Source organism: Elephas maximus, chromosome 18, assembly GCF_024166365.1.
Source record: "Elephas maximus indicus isolate mEleMax1 chromosome 18, mEleMax1 primary haplotype, whole genome shotgun sequence".
In the NCBI taxonomy this organism is placed as follows: Eukaryota; Metazoa; Chordata; class Mammalia; order Proboscidea; family Elephantidae; genus Elephas; species Elephas maximus.
In genome coordinates, this window is record NC_064836.1 from 29,048,328 (window position 1) to 29,069,484 (window position 21,157).

General features: G+C 47.5%; 1 protein-coding gene across 1 annotated transcript in view; it reads right to left on the minus strand.

Moving 5' to 3' along the window:
- Positions 1-928: 928 nt before the first annotated feature.
- The window catches only part of EVA1C (eva-1 homolog C), a 131,946-nt gene continuing 111,717 nt past the window's right edge, over positions 929-21,157 (minus strand). The window contains exon 8 of the mRNA XM_049857770.1: positions 929-3,096. Within this exon, the coding sequence (XP_049713727.1) occupies positions 2,873-3,096 (224 nt within the window). The 3' untranslated portion in view covers positions 929-2,872. The remainder of the gene's footprint in view (positions 3,097-21,157) is intronic.

A 21,157-nucleotide genomic window follows, 5' to 3' on the forward strand; every position in this document is an offset into this window, starting at 1 on the left:
GAGAACAGGTCTGGCATGGGGGCAGTTGCTGAAATGGTGTGCAGTTCAACTTCAGGTTCTGCCCAGTGCTGAAGGGTGGCGCTTCTCCCATGGAGACAGGATGCCCATGAGGTGCATGGACACCTGCCCAACCTGCACAGGGCTTCTCTTCCAGCAATTCTTCCCACGTCAGTACCGGACCTGCGCCCACTGCCCAGCCCCCTCCCGTGCCCCATCCTGGTCATGGTGGTGAAGAGGCTGAGGTGTACAGTGGTCCTTTCCCCTTCCACAGTCTGGGCTCTATCTGAACCCACACTTTGAGAATGGAGAGATTTAGAATCTCAAAGAAGCATTCACGGCCTGTGAACCTGAATGATTTCTGGGCTATTTCAGTAAAAGGAAGTTTATATAAAGCTTCGGGAAATTTAGCACTTCCTTGGATAAAAACACATTCCAGTTACATATTAGCTCAAGACTGTGATTATGAGAAACAATTTCAATGGCTGGAGAACCAAGCAAAAACTCTGAACAAAACTCTCAACCCAAATAGAGACAGCGGCTGGTTCCTCAGGTTGGTCCTGGAGTCCTCAGAAATAGACCCTCACGAGGGGGGTTAGTGCCTCTGGAAGTGACGAAGTTTGCCTGTGTTAACCACTCTGGGGAGGAGCGTGGGGTGGGAGGAGGCAGTCTTTCACTGGATACTCTCTTGGACTTTGGGAAGTGTACCCGTGCAAGTAAATACAAAAGGCAGACCTAGAAGCATAGCAAATAGCTTGGAAATGTGCTTGTTATATATTGTTGCCTAAGGAAAGTAGCTTACTGAAAATATGTAAATATGATCTCATTTATATAAATTAGTTATTTTAGTGGTATATTTTTAAAAATCCTTTTTTTGACTCCCCTCCCCCCCATCGTTCTCTAGCTATTCTCCCATTTCTCTGCTCTTGTTTGTAACAAAGCTCCTTAAAACTGTTGTCCATACCTGCTGTCTCCTCCCGTTGTCAGTGGAGCTCTTGCCCACACCACCTCACAGAACCAGCTCTTCTCAGGGCCACCATTGACCTCCATCCTGCTGGAGCCAGTGGTCAGGATGACAGCTCTTCTGCCATCCTTGCTTCTAAGGAACATTCTGGCTGTACTTCTTCCAAGACATATTTGTTCCTTCTTCTGGCAGTCCATGCTTTGTTCAATATTCTTCACCAACACAACAATTCAAAGGTGTCAATTCTTCTTTGGTCTTCCTTATTCATTGTCCAGCTTTTGCACTTATAGGAGGCAATTGAAAATACCATGGCTTGGGTCAGGTGCACCTTAGTCCTCAAGGTGACGTCTTTGCTTTTTAACACTTTAAAGACATCTCTTGCAGCCAATTTGCCCAGTTCAATGCGTCTTTTGATTTCCTGACTGCTACTTTCATGGCTGTTGATTGTGGATTCAAGTGAAATGAAATCCTTGACAACTTCAATCTTTTCTCCGTTTATTGGTCCAGTTGTGAGGGTTTTTGTTTTCTTTGTATTGAGGCATAATCAATACTGAAGGCTGTGGTCTTTGGTCTTCATCGGTAAGTGCTTCAAGTCCTCTTCACTTTCAGCAAGCAAGCAAGGTTGTGTCATCTGCATAATGCAGGTTGTTAATGAGACTTCCTCCAATCCTGATGCCCCATTCTTCTTTGTAAAGTCCATCTTCTCACATTATTTGCTCAGCGTATAGATTGAATAAGTATGGTGAACTATACAACTCTGATGTACACCTTTCCTGATTTTAAACCACGAAGTATCCCCTTGTTCTGTTCAAATAACTGCCCCTTTGTCTATGTACAGGTGCCTCATGAGCACAATTAAGTGTTTGGAATTCCCATTTTCTCAATGTTATTCATAATTTATTTTGATCCACACAGTCGAATGCCTTTGCACAGTCAGTAAAACACGGGTAAACATTCTTCAAGTATTCTCTGCTTTCAGCCAGGATCCCATCTGCCATCAGCAGTGGTATCCCTGGTTCCACCTCCTCTTCTGAATCCAGCCTGAATCTCTGGCAGGTTCCTGTTGATGTACTGCTGCAGCAGCTTTTGAATGATCCTCAGGAAAATTTTCCTTGTGTGTTTCCTTCTGTTGGATGTCCTTTCTTTGGAATGGGCACAAACATGGATCTCTTCCAGTTGGTTAGCCAGGTAGCTCTCTTCCAAACTTCTTGGCATAGACGAGTGAGCACCTCCGGCACCTCCGGCATTGCATTCGTTTGTTGAAACAGCTTAATTAATATTTCGTCAATTCCTGGAGCCTTGTTTTCGGCAATGCCTTCAATGCAGCTTGGACTTCTTCCTTCAATACCCATTAGTTCTTGATCATATGCTACCTCCTGAAATGGTTGAATGTTGACCAATTCTTTTAGGTATAGTGGCTCTTTGTGTTCTTTTGATGCTTCCTGCATTATTCAACATATCGCCCATAAAATCCTATGATATTGCAACTCCAGACTTGAATTTTTTCTTCAATTCTTTCAGCTTGAGAAATGCCAACTGTGTTCTTTCTTTTGGTTTCCTAACTCCAAGCCTTTGTACATTTCATTATTACGCTTTACTTTGTCTTCTTGAGCTACCCTTTGAAATCTTCTGTTCAGCTCTTTTACTTTATCATTTCTTCCATTCAGTTTAGCTACTCTACATTTAAAAACAAGTTTCAGAGTCTCTTCTGACATCTATTTTGGTCTTTTCATTCTCTTCTGTCTTCTTAATGGCCTTTTGCTTTCTTCATGTATGATGTCCTTGATGTCATCCCACAACTTCTCTGGTCTTCAGTCAGTAGTGTTCAATGCATCAAATCTGTTCTTGAGATGACCTCTAAATCCAGGTTGGGTATACTCAAGGTTCTACTTTGGCTCTCGTGGTCTTGTTCTAATTTTCTTCAGTTTCAACTTGAACTTGATATGGACAACTGATGGTCTGTTCCACAGTCAGCCCCTGGCCTTGTTCTGACAAATGATATTGAGCTTCTCCATCGTCTCTTTCCACAGATGTAGTTGATTTGATTTCTGTATATTCCATCTGGTGCAGGACCAGGCAGTGTTTTGTTCTGTTGTACATGGGATCGCTATGAGTCGGGACCAACTCTGCAGCACCTACCAAAAACAACATACACAATGTTACTCTCATTGTTCTACGAGCCTTAGAAAAGGTTTTTTTTTAAAAATAATAATAATTTTTATTGTGCTTTAAGTGAAAGTTTACAAATCAAGTCAGTCTGTCACATATAAACTTATATACACCTTACTACATACTCCCATTTACTCTCCCCCTAATGAGTCAGCCTGCTCCCTCCTTCCAGTCTCTCCTTTTGTGACCGTTTTGCCAGTTTCTAACCCTCTCTACCCTCCCATCTCCTCTCCAGACAGGAGATGCCAACACAGTCTCAAGTGTCCACCTGATACAAGTAGCTCACTCTTCATCAGCATCTCTCTCCAACCCATTGTTCAGTCCCTTCCACGTCTGATGAGTTGTCTTCGGGAATGGTTCCTGTCCTGGGCCAGCAGAAGGTTTGGGGACCATGACCACCGGGATTCCTCTAGTCTCAGTCAGACCATTAAGCCTGGTCTTTTTATGAGAATTTGGGGTCTGCATCCCACTGTTTTCCTGCTCCCTCAGGGGTTCTCTGTTGTGCTCCTTGTCAGGGCAGTCATCGGTTGTGGCCAGGCACCATCTAGTTCTTCTGGTCTCAGGATGATGTCAGTCTCTAGTTCATGTGGCCCTTTCTGTCTCTTGGGCTCGTAGTTATCGTGTGACCTTGGTGTTCTTCATTCTCCTTTGATTCAGGTGGGTTGAGTCCAATGGATGCATCTTAGATGGCTGCTTGTTAGCATTTAAGACCCCGGACGCCACACTTCAAAGTGGGATGCAGAATGTAGAAAAGAAGGTTTTAAGAAACATTACGTTCTATGATCTTCTCCCTGGCAGATGGGGGCTCCTGCAGCTCTTTCTCTCTTTCTTGCCCCCTTGCTGGGTGCTTATGGGAGGCAGGCAAGGGGATGGGGCATTGTCTCAGAGGTTGATCAGCAGCTCCCGTGCTGACCCGGAATTGAATTACGCTCCAGGCATGAGGGGAGCTGGCTCTTGTCCAGGGTGGTAGGAGGTCACATGAGGGCCTGGAAGGTAGGCACACAGCTGCTCCCCTTTTCTCCATAACCGGTATGGGTTGAATTGTGTTCCCCAACATATGTGTTGTTCTCCTAATCCCAGTGCCTGTGGATGTCATCCTATTTGGAAACCAGGTTTTCTTTGTTATATTAATGGGGCCATTATCAGTGTAGACCACCAGTGCCGTCGGTGTAGAGTGGGTCTTAAACCTAACACTTCTGAGTGATATAACAAGCAGCCTGGACTCAGAGATGCAAGCAGACAGGGGGCAAGATAGACACTCTCTGAAGACGGCGGAGGCAGACGAGCCTACAAGCCCAAGGATGCCAATGATTGCCAGATACTGCTGTTGTTAGGTGCCGTCAAGGCGATTTCAATCATAATGACCCCATGTGACCAGAGGTGGATTAACCAGTGAGCAAGGTGGGCATGGCTTACATTAATTAAGCAAGGTATGCACAGGCTTACTTGCGCTTACTTACTAACCTGGAGTGCACACTTCCACATGGCAAAGATGTGGTGACACCCAAGTGAAAGTGTGCACTCCAGATTAGTAAGTAAGCACAAGTGAGCCCGTGCCTACCTTGCTTATTGGATAATCTGTCCCTGCATGCGACAGAGTAGAACTGCCCCGTAGGGTTTTCTAGGCTGTAATCTTTATGGGAGCAGATCGCCAGGTCTTTCTCCTGCTGAGCTGACGGTGGGTTCAAACCACCAACCTTTCGGTCAGGAGCTGAGCATTTCAGGGCTCCTTTGCTGGATAATAGAAGCTGAAATAGACTGGGTAGGACCTCCCCCTAGAGCCACACACTGAATTCATACTTCTAGCTTCCCGAACTGTGAGAAAATAAACTTCTGTCCTTTAACGCCACCCACCTGCGGTATTTCTGTTACAGCAGCACTAGGTAGGTGAGCAAGACACCGAACTTCCTCCCTGTTTTCATTAAAGGCAGACTAACCTCCTGGGAGTTCTCCAGAACACACACAGGCATCCGTGTGAGTGAGCTGCCTACTGGTGAACACAGAGAGACCAGAGAGGGGAAAACTTTTCGTTGATCAACCAAAGCCAGAAGCAGAGAGAGCCGGGAAGGGAGTGAGCCTGTTGGGATGAGAACAAACTGGTGAAGCCTCCAGGAAGAGCAGCTACCTTTTATCAGGGGCTTAGGATGTCTGGGCACTGTGCAAGTTTATTATTATTGGATTAAATATATATATATATATAAAAAATATTTGCTTTTGAACCATTGTTAAGTGTACCATTTAGTGGCATTGCTTACATCCTCCATGGTGTACTACCCTCACCACCATCCATCATCCTAAACTAAAACTCAGCGCCATTCAGCTGTGACTACTCACCCCGCCTAGCCCCTGGTCACCACTAATAAACTTCGGTCTCTGTGCTCTTGCTTCTTCTAGACATTTCATGTAAGTGGGATTGTACAGTGTCTGTCCTTTTGTGCCTGGCTTGTTTCTCGGCATGGTGTCTTTGAAGCTCGTCCCCATGGTAGCATGTATCAGGACTTCATTTCTTTTTGTGGCTGAATAATACCACATTGTATGTATCTACCACATTGCTCATTTCTTTTCCACTCATCTGTTGATGGACACTTGGGTTGCTTCCACCTTTTGGCTACTGTGAATAGTGTTGTCATGACAAGTACTTTGGACTCCTTACCTCTTTATTTCTTGTGACAGTCCTCTGAGATGGTCCTACTGTTACTGCTGTTTTATAGATGAGGCAACCGAGGCACAGAAGAATCAAGAAAGTCACCCAAGGTCACGTAGCTCCCAAGTCACAAAGACCAGAACGGAACCCAGGTCAACCAAAGCCAGCCCCCCGCCACAGACCACCACACTGACGTACCACACCAACCTGCAAAATGGAAACAGCACCGCTCGATCAGCTGCTTCGCAAGGGCTGAATGAGATCGTACAGACTCACATGCATGCACACACACACGCTCACACCCATACACACACGCAGACACACGGGGTTTTGTTTGTCCCCAAAGCAGAAATGCTTCTGATGGTCAGAGCCCAGTTTTGTGGCTCTGCTGCAGGAGAATCTTGGTGAGAGGGAGAATGCTGTGCTCTGCCTCAGCGATAAGGCTGAAGTTTGAAGGCGTTGATGGATCGTCCCGACTCCCACCTGCATCAAAGCGCCCTGTGTGAGATCCAGACACAGCCTCCTTGTGGCAGACACTGCTGCTGGCGTCAGGGCCAAGAGCTGGATGACAACTGTGCGGAGAAGGAGAATCAAAACCCATTAAGAACTCATTGCAGTTGAGTGGGTTCTGACTCATGGCGACCCTGTATGTGTAAGAGCATAACTGTATTCCATAGGGTTTTCAATGGCTATAATCTTTATGGAAGCAGATCTCCAGGCCTCTCTTTCAAGGTACCTCTGGTGGGTTTGAACCTCCAACCTTTAGGTTAGCAGCTGAAAGCAAACGTTTGGGTCACCCAGGGACCTTGAGAATTGAAACAGCCCTGTGGTAATGAAGGTGGTGGCCTGTCGTTTCAGTTAGCAGGAGGTGTCACAACAGGATAAGGGGGGAACAACAAGGTGAGGTTGATGGACTAGACCCTTCCAGAACCCAAGTTAGGCCTTTGTCCAGGCTGGAGTAGCCTTGCAGACCCCAAGGAACACAGCTGCCTCTATGACCACTATGTTCCCTTCTTTTTTCTGGGTCACATTGATGGGAGCATGGAATATGTCCCCTGACGTCTCATAGTTCAGCCACCCAAGCGTAGACAAGGGTATTATTTTAGACTGAGAAGGTGTATTTTATAGTCACGTACTTGACTTTCAAGACCCTGAATGAATTTTGCTGAAACAACTATTCACCTTTGGATTTCGTCCAAGTATGTGAAGTTTGAGGTCCAGAGGCCTTTCCTCCGTCTTTCTTTTCAAAAGAATATTACAAGTGACTGAAAAGAGGGATTTAGCAATGAATGGCTATTTTTGAACATGTTTTATAAAAGGAAAAGGAGCAAATGCTATAATATTTCTAGGGAAACAGATTTAAGGAAAGTGAGATTTAGAATTCAGTGGCAGTTTATTGGGATGTGAGATTTTTGTCCTTGTAGGATAGTTGGGAGGGGGTGTGAATTGGAGTGACTGACCCTCCCGGTTTGCCTGGGACCACTGGTCCTATTTTAGCACTGAATGTCCCACATTGAAAGTCCCTGGTGGCACAAATGGTTTGCGGTCAACTACTAACCTTAAAGGTTGGTGGTTTGAACTCATTCAGCAGCTCCGCAGAAGAAAGTCCTGGCAATCTGCTTCCGTAAAGATTGCAGCCAAGAAAACACTATGGAGCACAGTTCTAGTCTGTAACACATGGGGCCGCTATGAGTCAGGATCAACTCTAGGACACTGGGCTTAGTTTTTTAAACTGGTCCTGCGTTGGGGAAGCTCCACAGCCTCTGCCTCCAGCAGTTGAGATGGTTGTTGCTCTGGCTGAGATTCCTATGGATGTGAGGGAGCCCCATCCAATCCAGCTCAGATGCCCGAGGTCCTTGTCAGTGCTAACTTTGTATAGCATCCACATCAAGAACTGTATGCTGTGCGCGGAGCAGGGACTTGTGAGGGCCAGAGAAATAGCGCCCATTTCCCCGGCCAGTTCCAAACCCACTGAGAACCATATCACCCCCCACCTTGTACTGCTGATGGTGGAGACCGTAGCTGGGTGTGTGGCGACTTCGGGCTTCCGTAGACTCAGCCCCAGAACTAACTAGACGCAGGCCACTGTGGAGGACCACGGGCCAACACTAGACTGGAAGCTGCCCCGGGGGCAGAAGCTTGGCCACCCTCTTCTGTTCCTAGTGCTGGCCTGGCTCCCGACACGGAGAAGGACTTCATGAGGAGCTGTCGTATGAAGAGAACCTGCCAGGTACAAATGAAATAGGAGGGTGTGCTACTGTGTGTGTGTGTGTTCACGCACACACATATGTGTGTATGGGCGTATGTGTATGTCTGTGTGCATGCATGTGTACGTGTGTCAGAATCAACGAAAGTGGGTTTGGTTTTGAGTTTAGTTCAGCACTGGGGAAGGAGTCCTCATTCTAGAGACCCTCACATTTCAAAAATATTTCATATTATTGCTGACTCGGGGGACTTCGAATCTACCAGCCACTCTTTGGAAACCCTATGGAGTAGCTCTTCTCTGTCCTACTGGGTCACTATGAGTCAGAATCAACTCTATGGCAACGGGCTATTCAACCCCCTACAGGCTCCTTGAAGTAGAAACCACTGGCAATACTATCCCTGTAAGGTGCTGAAGCGGCCAGTGGTGGTTCAGTGGTAGAATTCTCTCCTTCCACGCAGGACACCCAGGTTTGATTCCCGGCCAATGCACCTCAAGCACAGCCACCACCTGTCTATCAGGGGAGGCTTGTGTGATGCTCTGACGCTGAACCGGTTTCAGAGGAGATTCCAGACTAAGACAGACTAGAAAGAAAGGCTTGGCAATCTACTTCTGAAAATCAGCCAGTGAAAACCCTGTAAATCACCTCAAGTGGGTGGTGTTAAAGAACAGGAACTTATTTTCTCACAGTTCAAGAGCTAGAAGTTCGAATTCAGGGTGTTGGCTCTGGGGGAAAGCTCTCTCTCCTGGCTCTCGGGGAAGGTCCTTGTCTCAGCTTCTTTAGCTCCAGTGTTTCTCAGCTCCTTGGCGATCTGCACCTGGCATCCGTCCTCCCCCGTTTGACCTTGCATATCTCTGTGTCTATGCTCTTTTTAGGAGTCCCTGGGTGGTGCAAATGGTTAAGTGCTCAACTACTAGCTGATAGGTTGGTGGTTCGAACCCACCCAGAGGTGCCTTGGAAGACAGGCCTGGCGATCTGCTTCCAAGATGCCACAGCCTTGAAAACCTTACGGAGCAGTTCTACTCTGCACACACAGGGTCACTATTAATTGGGGTCGATGTGACGGTGACTGGTTCTTTTTAACAGAGCCCAGAAGGAAAGTGAGGCTCGGATGGAGGCTGCCTCAAGGGGAATATGACCTTTGGCTGGGGACACAGGCAGCCAAGATGAACTTGTGGAGAAGATGCTAGGCAAGTAAGCACATGACCTTGCTCCCTCCCTCCCTCCCTCTCTCCCTATCTCCCTCCCTTCCTCCCTTCCTATCTCCTTCCCTCCCTCCCTCCCTCCCTCCCTATTTCCTTCCCTCTCTCCCTCTTCTTTCTCCCTCCCTCTCACCCTTCCTCCCTCCCTCTCTCCCTATCTCCCTCCCTCCTTCTCTCCCTCCCTATTTCCTTCCCTCTCTTCCTTCCTCCCTCTCCTCCACCTCCTGCTGTGCTTCTGCAATGCCGTTTTCTTAAAATGCCATCTACACAGTTTTGAGGCCCTGGCTGGAGGTCACTGTTCCCCTTCTTGAGCAGCTGAATAAGTCCACTCTCCAACCACTCCCCTTATTGGATCTCCCGCTCCTGGGCCACTGTGTACCCACCATATCATCCTGGGGCCAGGCAACCAACAACTCAGAACAACCTCTACTCCGCCTGAGCCTGCAGAATTATTCAAAATGCCCAAGTCCCAGGAAGACTGCAAAACCCAGCTACCCTACCCTGTTGGCCATACAACCCAGCCCTCTCCTATGATTCCAGCTTAATCACCTTGTGCCCGGGGGTAGCCCACTAAGTGGCCCTGGCATGGTCTACCTCCCTCCCCCTGGGAACAGTGAGTAAAATAAACCTAGTTACTTTTCACAGGTGACTGGGTGGCACTAACAGGTGAGCCCTTGACAACTAACCAAAAGGTTGGCGGTTCGAACCCACCCAGAGGTGGTTCAGAAGACACAACTAGCGATCTGCTTCTTATGGAGTAGCTCTACTCTGCACACATGGAGTCACCAGGATTGGAATTGACTCCATGGAAACCAACAACAGTTACTTGCCCTGATTCCTCTTTCCTATGTCACACTGACCGCCCCCCCCTCACTGCTGACCCAACAGGAAGCCAGAAGCAGGGGAGCTGGTTGACAATGCTCTAGGGCCCAGGTCAGGGTGAAGAAGGCGGAGGGGGTGCAGGGTTGGTCTGCAGGGGCAAGAGGAAGGTTCTCTGTGGAGCCCAGGTGCTGTGAGGGGTAAGCAGGTACAGGATGGGGGCCAGGAAGCCCAGGCAATGGCCCATCAAAACCTCCAGGGGAGCTTTCATGAAGAACACAGATCCCAGGGGCCCCACGTCCTGAGATTCCGATTCAGTAAATCTTGGGTGGGGTTTTGGAATCCATACTTTTAAAGGTCGGAGAAGCCTGGGCAGGGACTCCAGATGGCCTTGGCTGAGGGCCAGGACCTTTTCCCTGGGTGGTGGGGTCTAGTACCTTGCCTGGGAAACTCAGAAGGCAGGAAGCCAGCAGATCAAGACAGTTCGACTTAAACCAAAAAACCAAATCCGCTGCCATCGAGTCAATTCTGACTCATAGAAACCCTATAGGACAGAGTAGAACTGCCCCACAGGGTTTCCAAGGAGCGCCTGGTAGATTCGAGCTGCCGACCTTTTGGTTAGTAGCTATAGCTGTTAACCACTGTGCCACCAGGGCTCCAGTTCAATTCCAGAAATCCCCAGTCCTCTTGCCAGCCACCCTATAGCTTGAACTTTTTCTCCTTTCCCACCCCCCTCTCTTCCACCATCTTGGCATTGAGTGGGCAAGCAGACCTGAGTATGCTGCCTTGAGTGTCTGGCCAAGTGCTGGTGAGAAGCTGGGGTGAGCGTGGACAGAGGCTGCGGGGACAAAGAGCTCAGACGGTGACAGAGAAGGCCAAATCGAGGGGTTGCAGGTGTGGGGGGCCCACAGGGACCCCTGCTGGAGCTGAAGCTTACCACCCCCAGGTGGGCCTCCCCTCACTGCCGTGGGCTGACCCACTGGTCCACAGCAGCCTTTCCCCAGTTCTGCCTCCAATGTCTGCTTCGCCTTCCCAGACCTTGTGGCCAGAGGGCCCTCAGCCTTTGTTCCTGGCAAGTGTACCTGCAGGGGCAGCTTATTGGGGAAGGAGCCCTGTTATGGGCCGAGAGGGGGCTGCAGCTGGGGGCTGGCTGCTCCGAGCCCCCTGGCCTCTGGGCCAGCTCCCTTCTGGATGCTGGACTCAGGGTTCAAGGTCTCAGTCATTTCTGTCTGAGTCTGCGAGGGAGCCCAGCTCAGGGCTGAGGGATCCACCTGCCGGGCTGCCCTGATTTCTTCAGAGCTGAGTCAGCTCTAGGAACAAATGATGAACTTCTGGCCCTTTCTAAATTTAACCCGCATGCAACAGAGGAGCCAAGTGCTGGGAGTCAGGTGAGCCTCCTCAGGTGATGTCTTGAGGTCAGACAGGGGCGAGGAGGTCAGGACGCCAGTCAGCCAGCTCAGTAGCACTGTCACTCCCTAGGCCGACAACCTTCCTTCAGTTGTAGGTGAAGCTCTACCTCTCATCCTACATTAGTACCTCCCCACATGCACACACACACATGCATACACATGCACGTGCACATATGCACACACACCCACACGTGCACACACACAGACATGTGCACGTGCACATATGCACACACGCACATGTGCACACACAGACACATGCACGTGCACATTTGCACACACATGCACATAGTGCGCACACAAACACACAGGAACACACATGTACACACATGCACGTGCACACACGCACACAGAGACACACATGTACACACAGGTACATGCACATACGTGCACACACACAGACACATGCATGTGCACATAGGCACTCACATGCACCCAGAGATACACACCTATGCACGCAAGCACAGACACATGCACACACATTCACACACACACACACACAGCCTCACTGTTCCTGGTCTGATGTGATTCACTGTGTCCCAGCTAAGCATGCAGAGTGGTGGTCTGCCCTCCCAGAGGCTCCTTCAGTGGGCAGTGTAGACTCTGGCCTTCTTCACTGGGGAATCCAGGCTGAGACCAGAACTTGTGACTGGCCGCCCAGCGAGCCCAGGGCCTCCCTCCTGCAGGAGAATCTAGGTTACAAACAGAGTGGGATGATTTTCTTCACCAGCTTCCTGTGACCAAAGCCAAGTGGCCAGGGTGGGGCAGGAATAAAGATCAGTTCATGCCACCTCTTCAGGGCACCACCAATCTCTGCCAGACCCTCTCCCTCACATTCTTTCAGACCGCCTGCGTCTTTTCGTCACTGTACGTTCACAATTTGTAAAGCCAAAACCAAACCTGTTGCCCTTGAGTTGATTCTGACTCATGGGAACCCTATGAGTTATAGAGGAGGACGACCCCATAAGGTTCTTTTGGCTGTGATCTTTACAGAAGCAGATTGCCAGGCCTTTCTTCCCATGGTGCCTCTGGGTAGGTTTGAACCACCAACCTTTAGGTCAGTAGTAGCCACCCCGAGGTCTTCACAATTGGTCGTTGTACTGTTTACTGCATTTATTTGTTTCACGTCCATCTCCCCCACCAGAGTGTAAGCTCCCTGAAGGCAGGGTCCGCGTTTTGTTCACCATTGTATTTCCAAGGCCTAGTACAGTGCCCAGTGCTGCAGGAAGTTGGGAGAAAATTTGTGCAGTGAATGAACAAAGGAAAGCAAGGAAGGATGGGTGGACATAGCTTCAGATAAAGGTCTGAGAGAGAAGGGGGAGTGGGCAGTGCTTTTTGTCACAGAATCTGGGAATGGTTGATACTTTCTGGTCCAAAGCTGGTCGTGACTCAGTCTTTGGTCAGTTTAAATCAACCGGGAAATAAGCTCTGATCCCCAAGCCCAGGGGTGAAAGGAAGTCACAGAGGGGTAGGGGTAGGGTTTATCTGAGCTAGCAGGGCTGGATTACCCAATAAGCAGGGTACACACGGACCCAACTGTGCCTTCCCACCAATCTGCAGAGCACAATTTCACCTGTCCCTTATGTGTCAACCTTGTGATGAAACCATGTGAAATTGCTCCACACAGATTAGCAAGTGACTACCATTAAGCCCCAGCTTACCTGCTCAGTGCAAGCCCATGCACACCGTGCACACCGTGCTTACCGGCTAATCCGCCCCTGCGGCCCTGTCAGAGGCGTGCCACTTCTCCACTGCCAACAGCCCTTTTATTAGTTTCCCTCACCCCGCCTGATCCCATGTTTTGAAAATGTTGGCTTGTCAAACAGTGCTAAGGCATGATCTATTTCTCTTTTTTTTTTTTATTAATTAAGGACATCTGTAACTCTCCAATCCCCCCTTCTTACCCTTACGCAACAACCAAGGAGCGGTAATTCCAGCCTAAAGCAAGGAAACTTGATATTTCCATGAGCCATTGCAGCCGGATGTACGATTTCCATTAAACTTGTGAAAATAGCTCCAGGTCTTCCTGGGCCTGGGCCTGGGCCCTGGTGCAATAATGCATTGATTGTTTTGGCCTTTTCTGTCTCTCTCCTTGCTAGGCTCCTTGGGACCCTGTATCTGGGAAACCTAGAATTTAATGGCTACAGATACGTGTTTCTGGAATTTAGTGCTGCGGGATGAGCAGAGGAAGAGAGGGACAGACAGACAGACAGATGAGAGCCAGCCAGTTCATACTTGCAATTGCTGCATGTGGTGGGCTGAGAAAAAATTTGATAGGCCTGGTGATTTCTAAAATTCCTTGCAAGAGGGGTAATAAACATTTTCACTTTCTTTTCTTTTTTTCTCTTGGTAGTGACCGTCAGCTGACTGCACTGTTTGGGACACTGAAGTCCACCTGAGTTGTGGCTTTGAGGTGAGAAGTTCACACTTAGAGGCACTGCTGAAACAGTGAGGAGCTTGGTGGGAAACAACGAAGCAATCATGGGCTGGTAGCCCCAGGGTACTAAAAAAAAAAACCAAAACCAAAACCAAACCCCAAACCCATTGCCATTGAGTCGATTCCAACTTATAGTGACCCTATAGGACAGAGTAGAACTGCCCCAGAGGTTTTCCAGGGAGCTCCTGGTGGATTCGAACTGCCAACCTTTTGGTTAGCAGCTGAGCTCTTAACCACTGCGCCACCAGGGCTCAGTAGCATTAATTCTGAGAGTTTATCACAGCAGGTTAGGATCCACTGTTGAGTCAGTCCCTTGCTGCCCAGATGTTGGGTAAAGAAGCAAAATAATGGATAGAAAACTTGGCCACAGGTATGGCTCCTGCCTCCATGGTCATAATAACAACGAGTGAAGAATTACCAACAAACACAAGTTCCCACTACCTGCGGCTCAGTGCCAGACACTGCAGGGGTTCCAGAAATGACCATAGTATAGACCCTGCCTCCAGGAGGCTCCCCCCTAGACTTCCAGATTGAATAATAACGGCAGCATGAGGACCTCAGTGAACGCTCTTTCCAGAGAAACTACCATTTAAGTGGTGAAAATTATTTTTAAAAACATCCATTCGAAGCCACTGGAAATTGTTTTAAAGGCATATAGCAAATAGAGAAACACTTATTCAAGAAAATGGACTACATCCTGGTAAGAAGTGAGAGTCTGTGAAATCATGACCTGCTCCCCTCCCCTCCACAGCTCCACCTGGTGGAAGCTGTACTCTGGGCAGGTGTGGCCAAGAAGACAAAGGCTCTGACTCCCCCTGGGCCTAGTCTAGGGAGGCAGGCTGCCAGGGTCTTATTATTACCCCAACTCCACACTGCAGAGGTGTTATTCCAGGCTGGTATGGCTGAGGGGACTGGGGTTCCCTCCCACCACCCTACTTCCATTCCTAGGGTGATGGTTTTGCACCCAGCATGGCAGACCGAGAACACTGGAGCCCCACCATCCCCTCTGCAGCTTGCTTGTGGGACAGAGTTTCTATGCCAGAAGGGGCAAGCCAAGAAGGCGGGGGCCACCACTCCCCTCCAGCATCTGTTTGTAGGGTAGCGGCCCCTCCGGGAGAAGCAAGCCATGGTCCTTGCTTCCAACTCCTGTGCAGCAGCATGGAGATTCTTCCCAGAGGGACAGAGACTAGGAGAGCTCCATGGCTCTGCTCGAGGAGGCTGACTGTATTTGGAACAGAGCCTGGAGATGCTCACACTTAAAAGCGTTGCGGAAACAGTGGAGATCTTGGTGGTAACAATTAAGCAATCACAGGCTAGTAGCCCACAGTACTAGTGGCCCCATGATACTGGTCTGATGAAGCAGCAGACCAGCTAGAAGTTTAACAATGAGTAAGGGAAAGACAGAGTTAAGAGCCCTCCTAGGATCACGCTCATCCTTGGGGGTCCAGAGGGCTGTGCCCAGTGCTTAGCTGCACCCACTCAAGAGCTACCAGAGCAGAACATGTGGAGGACTTGAAAGCATTGCTCAAGCCACACAGATTCATCAGGAAAACTCATAACTTCACTGTCTCAAGGGGCTTAAGCATAGCCTCTGACCAAACACTGGCTGAACAATAAGTTACTCTGGTGCAAAATTGACTCCAAGAAACCAGGCTTAGAAATAAAATCACGCTCATCCCTCATGGTCTGTGAACATGCCCAAAGCTGTGCCCTTTCAGGAGCAACCAGAGAGTGGCTGAGCTACTGGTCCCTAGGTGAACATGGGGCAAAACTATAAACTCCCTGAGTGGTAGAAGCAGTCTCTGAGCTACACACACATCCAATGGTGAAGGGTGAAAATTTAACTCGCTAAGAGGGATTGTAAGGAGCCCTAGTGGCACAGTGGTTATGTGCTTGGCTGCTAACTGAAAGGTCAGCAGTTTGAACCTACCAGCTGCTTTGCAGGAAAAAGATGTGTCAGTCTGCTTCCATAAAGATGACAGCCTTGGAAACCCTACGGGGCAGTTCTACTCTGTCCTACAGAGTCACTACGAGTCGGAATTGACTCGACGGCAATGGATATAGGTTTAAGGAGGCTTGTCATGCTATAGGGTTGCTATGAATCAGAATCGACCCGATGGCAACAGGTTTGGTTTGGTCTGGTTATGGATTGAACTGTATCCCTCCCAAAAGATATGCTGAAGTTCTAACCCCTAGTCTCTGTGAATGTGATCTTGTTTGGAAATAGGGTTTCGAAGATGTTATTAGCTGAGTGATCATAAGGTCATATTGGAGTAAAGTGGATTCTAATCCAATATGAATGGTATCCTTACAAAAGAGGAAAGAAACACAGAGACATGTGATGTCAGAGGCAGAGATGGAGCTATGCTGCAGCTGGAAGCCAAGGAACATCTAGGAGAGACAAGAGAAGATCTTGCCCTAGAGCTTTTGAGAGAGCATATCCCTGCTGACACCCTGAATTCAGACTTCTAGCCTGTAGAGCTGTGAGACAATAAATTTCTGTAATTTTAAGCACTCAGTCCATGGTACTTTATTATGGTAGTCCTAGAAATGAATAGGGGCATAAGCACAACATTTTACCAATAAGTGGTTTATGCAGACCCAGTAACAACCTCTAGGAAGCCAATCCAAAAGGTAAAACAAGAGAAAATAATTTTAGTAGGAACATCAGAGACTTTACACAGCAGAGAAAATGTACTCCACAAATTGGTTCAGCTAAGTCATCAATCAAATATATGAAGCATATTATGTATTTTGGGAAGACAAGGATTTTCCTGTGAGGGATTCTAAATAAAATATTTGAGAAGTACATTTTTAAAAGCAGGATTGGACATTTAGCACTGGCTAGTTTATTTGATGCCCTTAAAACCTACTGAATTACTTAACATTCCAAAAAGCCAACTTCTGTTTATCAGGAGTTTTCATTGGGATACCTTTGTTTTTTTGTAGTTCCTACTAAGCTATCACAGTAATATTGAGATGGAGACAGGATCAGGTGATCTCCAAAATACGTTAGGTCCTTGTTTATCCACTAAACAAATAAGCAAATAACAATATCAAGCCTCAGAAAGGGGTAATCAGTATGCAAATTTGCTATAATAAAAAATAGGTTATCTAAATTTGTACAGTTTTCAATAAAAATCTCTGGAACATGCAAAGAAACTGGAGAATGTGACCCATTCACAAGAGAAAAAAAAAAGCAGGCACTAGAAACTGATTTTGAGAGGGCCTACTTGTGACTTAGCAGACAAAGAATTCAAATCAGCTATTGTAAATATCTCAAAGAACTAAGAAAACCATGCTTGAAGAATGAAGGGAAGGTATGATAACAATGGGAGTCCATGGGTGGTACAAAACAGTTGATTTGCTCGGCTGCTAACCGAAAGGTTGGAGGTTCAAGTCCACCCAGAGGTGCCTTGAAAGAAAACCTGGAGATCTACTTCTGAAAAACCAGCCATCAAAAACTCTATGGAGCACAGTTCTGTCCTGACACTCATGGGGTTGCCATGAGTTGAAATCAACTCGATGACATTTTTTTTATGATGACAATTACTTATAAAATAGAGAATATCTATAAAGAAAGAAATTATATACATGGAACCAAATGAAAATTCTGGAGTTCAAAACTGCAATAATCAGAAAAAAATTTCTCCTCCTAGAGAGGCTTACCAGTACACCCTGAGTCAGCATAAGAAAGAATCAGTGAATTTGAACATAGATAGAGCTTATGCAATCTGAAGGAAATGAAAAATGAACACAGCCTCAGAGAATTGTGGGACACCACTGTATTCATAATGGGAGTACCAGAAGGAGAGGAGAGAAAGGGACAGGAAAAAAAAAAAAAAAACCCAAAGAAATAATGGATGAAAACCTCGCAAATTAGATGGGGGCGGGGGGGAACTAACCCAAGAAGCACAACGAAGTCTAAATAGGATGGAAGCAAAGAGAAAGAGATGCGTAACCAGACAGATCATACCCCAAATGTGGGTAGAGACAAAGGAAATTCTTGAGAGCAGCAAGAGAGAAGTGACTGGTCCCATACAAGGGAACCAAAATAAGAATAACAGCTGATTTCTCATCAGAAACAATGGAAGCCAGGAGTAGGATGACATATTCAAAGTGCTGGAAAATAAACTTATCAAACCAAGAATCCTGTATTCAGCAAAGCTATCTTTCAAAAATGAAGGTAAAATAAAGAGATTCACAGATAACAAAAACAGATAACTCATTGTTAGACGACTTGCCTTACAAGAAATATTGAAGAAAGTTCTTTAGGAAGTGCTTCCAAATAATTCCAGCACACACACAGCCATAGATGTAAAGCAAATTATGTCGGGAGTGATAAAAGACAGTATACTTACATATTTTTTTTTGTGTCTTCTCCTAACTAATTTGAAAAGTAATTGCATAAAACAATACCTATAGAAATATATTGCTGGGCTTGTAACATACAGAAATGTAATACATTTGACAAGAACAACACGAAGTGGAGGCGAGGGACAATAAAGCTATGTTGGAGTAAGAAAATGACCCCAGATGGCAACTTGAATCCACAGGAAGAAGTGAAGAGAAACAAAACTGGTAAATGATAAGGTTAATATTAAAAAGAAAAAATACTATAAATGTATACGTGCTCTCCTCTCAGCTTCTTTAAAGACATAAGATTACCTAAGTTAATGTTAACAATGTATCAGTGAGTTTATAACATATATTTAAAAAACCCAAACCCGTTGCCGTCTAACCAATTCCAGCTCATGGAGACTCCATGTGTGTCAGAGTAGAACTACTCCATAGGGTTTTCAGTGTCTGATATTTTGGAAGTAGACCGCCTTTCTTCTGAGGTGCCCCTGGGTGGACTTGAATTTCCAATCTTTCGGTTAGCAGCTAAGCATGTTAACCATTTGCACCGCCCAGGGACTCCAAAAGATTTATGTACATACGTGGAAAAACATAGTTTTGTTTTGAACCGTTTGTATATAAATGATATTATAAAAACCCATTGCTGTCAAGTCGGTTCCAACCCATAGCGGCCCCACAGGACACAGTAGAACTGCCCCATAGGGTTTCCAAGGAGTGCCTGGTGGATTCAAACAGCTGAGCTTTTGGTTAGCAACCGAGCTCTTAACCACTACGCCACCAGGGCCCCAGAATGGTATCACAGACTATGTATATTTTATAATTTGTACCTTCCATTTAATAATATGACTTGAAGAATTGTTCACGTTGATACACAGAGGTCTACCTCATTGAAAAATGCAACGCATCTTTTTTTCCCCCTGGACAGCTGGAGTTCTTCCTGAAACACCTTCAGTAAGACAAGGATTCCAGGTGCAGGAGCTGAGTGCCTTAGGTGAGTCTCAGGTAACAGAAATCTGCTGGCAGAGGCCATCCGGGCTCGTTTGTGAGACCCACCCTCTGCTGACCAGCCTGGCATTCCCAGAGCCCAGTGGCTTTACCACCAGAGGTCAAGTTCTGAGGAAGGAAGCCGGGGAGCTCAGAGCTGGGAGGTGGCTCTCTGGGTTTGTAAATTCTTAGCATATTAGTAACACATTCCCTTGCTCGTCTATTGTCAGTGGGTTGGGAAAGTTTTCCTCTTCCCTTCAGTGAGTCATGCCATTATTTTACACATCCCTCCAATGGCGCTCCCTCCCTTCCTCGGAAACAAATTGGGTTGAACATTTTCCAGGTCAGGTCGGTGCTTAGTCATCTGAACACGAGCCCCCTTCCTCTTCCCTTAATCTTTCCCAGGCTGGGTTTCGCCTCTGAAACAATAGGAAATGACAAGCTCTATTTTTCTTTTCTTGAAAGGACGTGGGGCATGGAGTCGTAAGCTTGGAACAGAGAAAGTATGGGGGGTACTGCGTACCCCCAGTCGGAAGTGACAGGCTTTCCTCCCTTTGTTCTGCAGGGTCCCTGCAGTCTGAATGCACGACGTCATAGGCGGTTTGCTTAAGAGCAGGGAGGCAGCATTTTCGCCTCAAGATCAATTCCCAGTTGGGTTTTCTCTTGGACCAATCAGAGAAATGCAGTTAGGCAGTGAACAGTCTCCAAGCGCAGACCAAGGAGCTTTCAGAGAAGGGCTTTGCCAGATGTAATTCGTCAGGCGCTTGACATGCATTTGGGGATATTGATTGCCCTTTAAAGTGCTCATGTGAATCAGTCATCATGATAGCTTTCTAAGACTGTCGATTTTCATTTCTCCAACAGAATTAGACTGCAATTTGGTTACTTCCAAGATATTAAGATCAACTGGATAGTGATCAGAAACCTTAAAGTCAGGAGCAGCTACTATTGCAAGAATCAGAAGGCCAAGGTTTGGGGCCAGCCTCAGCCGATTGCTTGCTGTGGGTGGGCTGCAGCTAAGCCCCTCACCAGCTATGAATATTGGTTTTATGTCTGGAAGATGGAGGGGTGCTACCAAGATGGGAGATGCCATCCTTATACCCGGAACATCAGACATGCCCTGTAGCCTGGAGTTGGTCCCCACCTCCCGGCGTCCTTCGCCTTCTGCCTTGTTTCCCACGGCACCTCCTCACTCTTCCCCATTCCCAACCCGCCATTCCTGTTCCTTCCCCTGGCCTTTGCTCTCTCTTCTCTCTCCATCTCAGGTCTCCTCACATTCATTCACCTTCACAATTCCACTCACTCTTTGAGGACCGTGCTGAGCGCTGTCTCTGCTAAGCCTCCCAAGCCTGTTTGGTGGAGCTGTTCTCTCAGTCCTCCTCAGGTGCTTGGTTTGGCCATGTACTGTTATTCTGACGCTCTGTCTTGGAAAACCGAAACGCTCAAAGGGTGCAGAAAAGGGCCTTTGCTGAGTCTGTTTGGGAAACACATGGAGCTCAGAGGAGAGACGGAAGGGAAAGAGGAAGAGGCGGGTAGGAGGCATGGTCCTGGTGGACCCCTTGGCTCTGCCTGGGAAAGTGGGGAGAGAGGTCTCCCGTGTGAGAAGGGTCTGCCTGAGGTTTCTGTGGACTGTCCCTGAGGACGCTGATACCCTGCTGGGTCAGGAGGAAGGAGACCCGGCCCTTCTAGGTAGCCACACTCTTCTCAGGAGACCAAAAGGCCAAACCAGTTGCTGTTGAGTTGGCCCCATGTGTGTCAGAGTGGAACTGTGCTCCACAGGATTTTCAATGGGTGATTTTTTGGAAGTAGATTGCCAGGCCTTTCTTCCAAGGTACCTCTGGGTAGACTCGAACAGCCAACCTTTCCTTTAGCAGCAGGCACATTAACCATTTGTACCACCCCAGGGATTCCTCTCAGGAGACAAGAAGGAAAACGAACAGAAGACAGCTCCCCGGTCAACCTACTGGAAAAG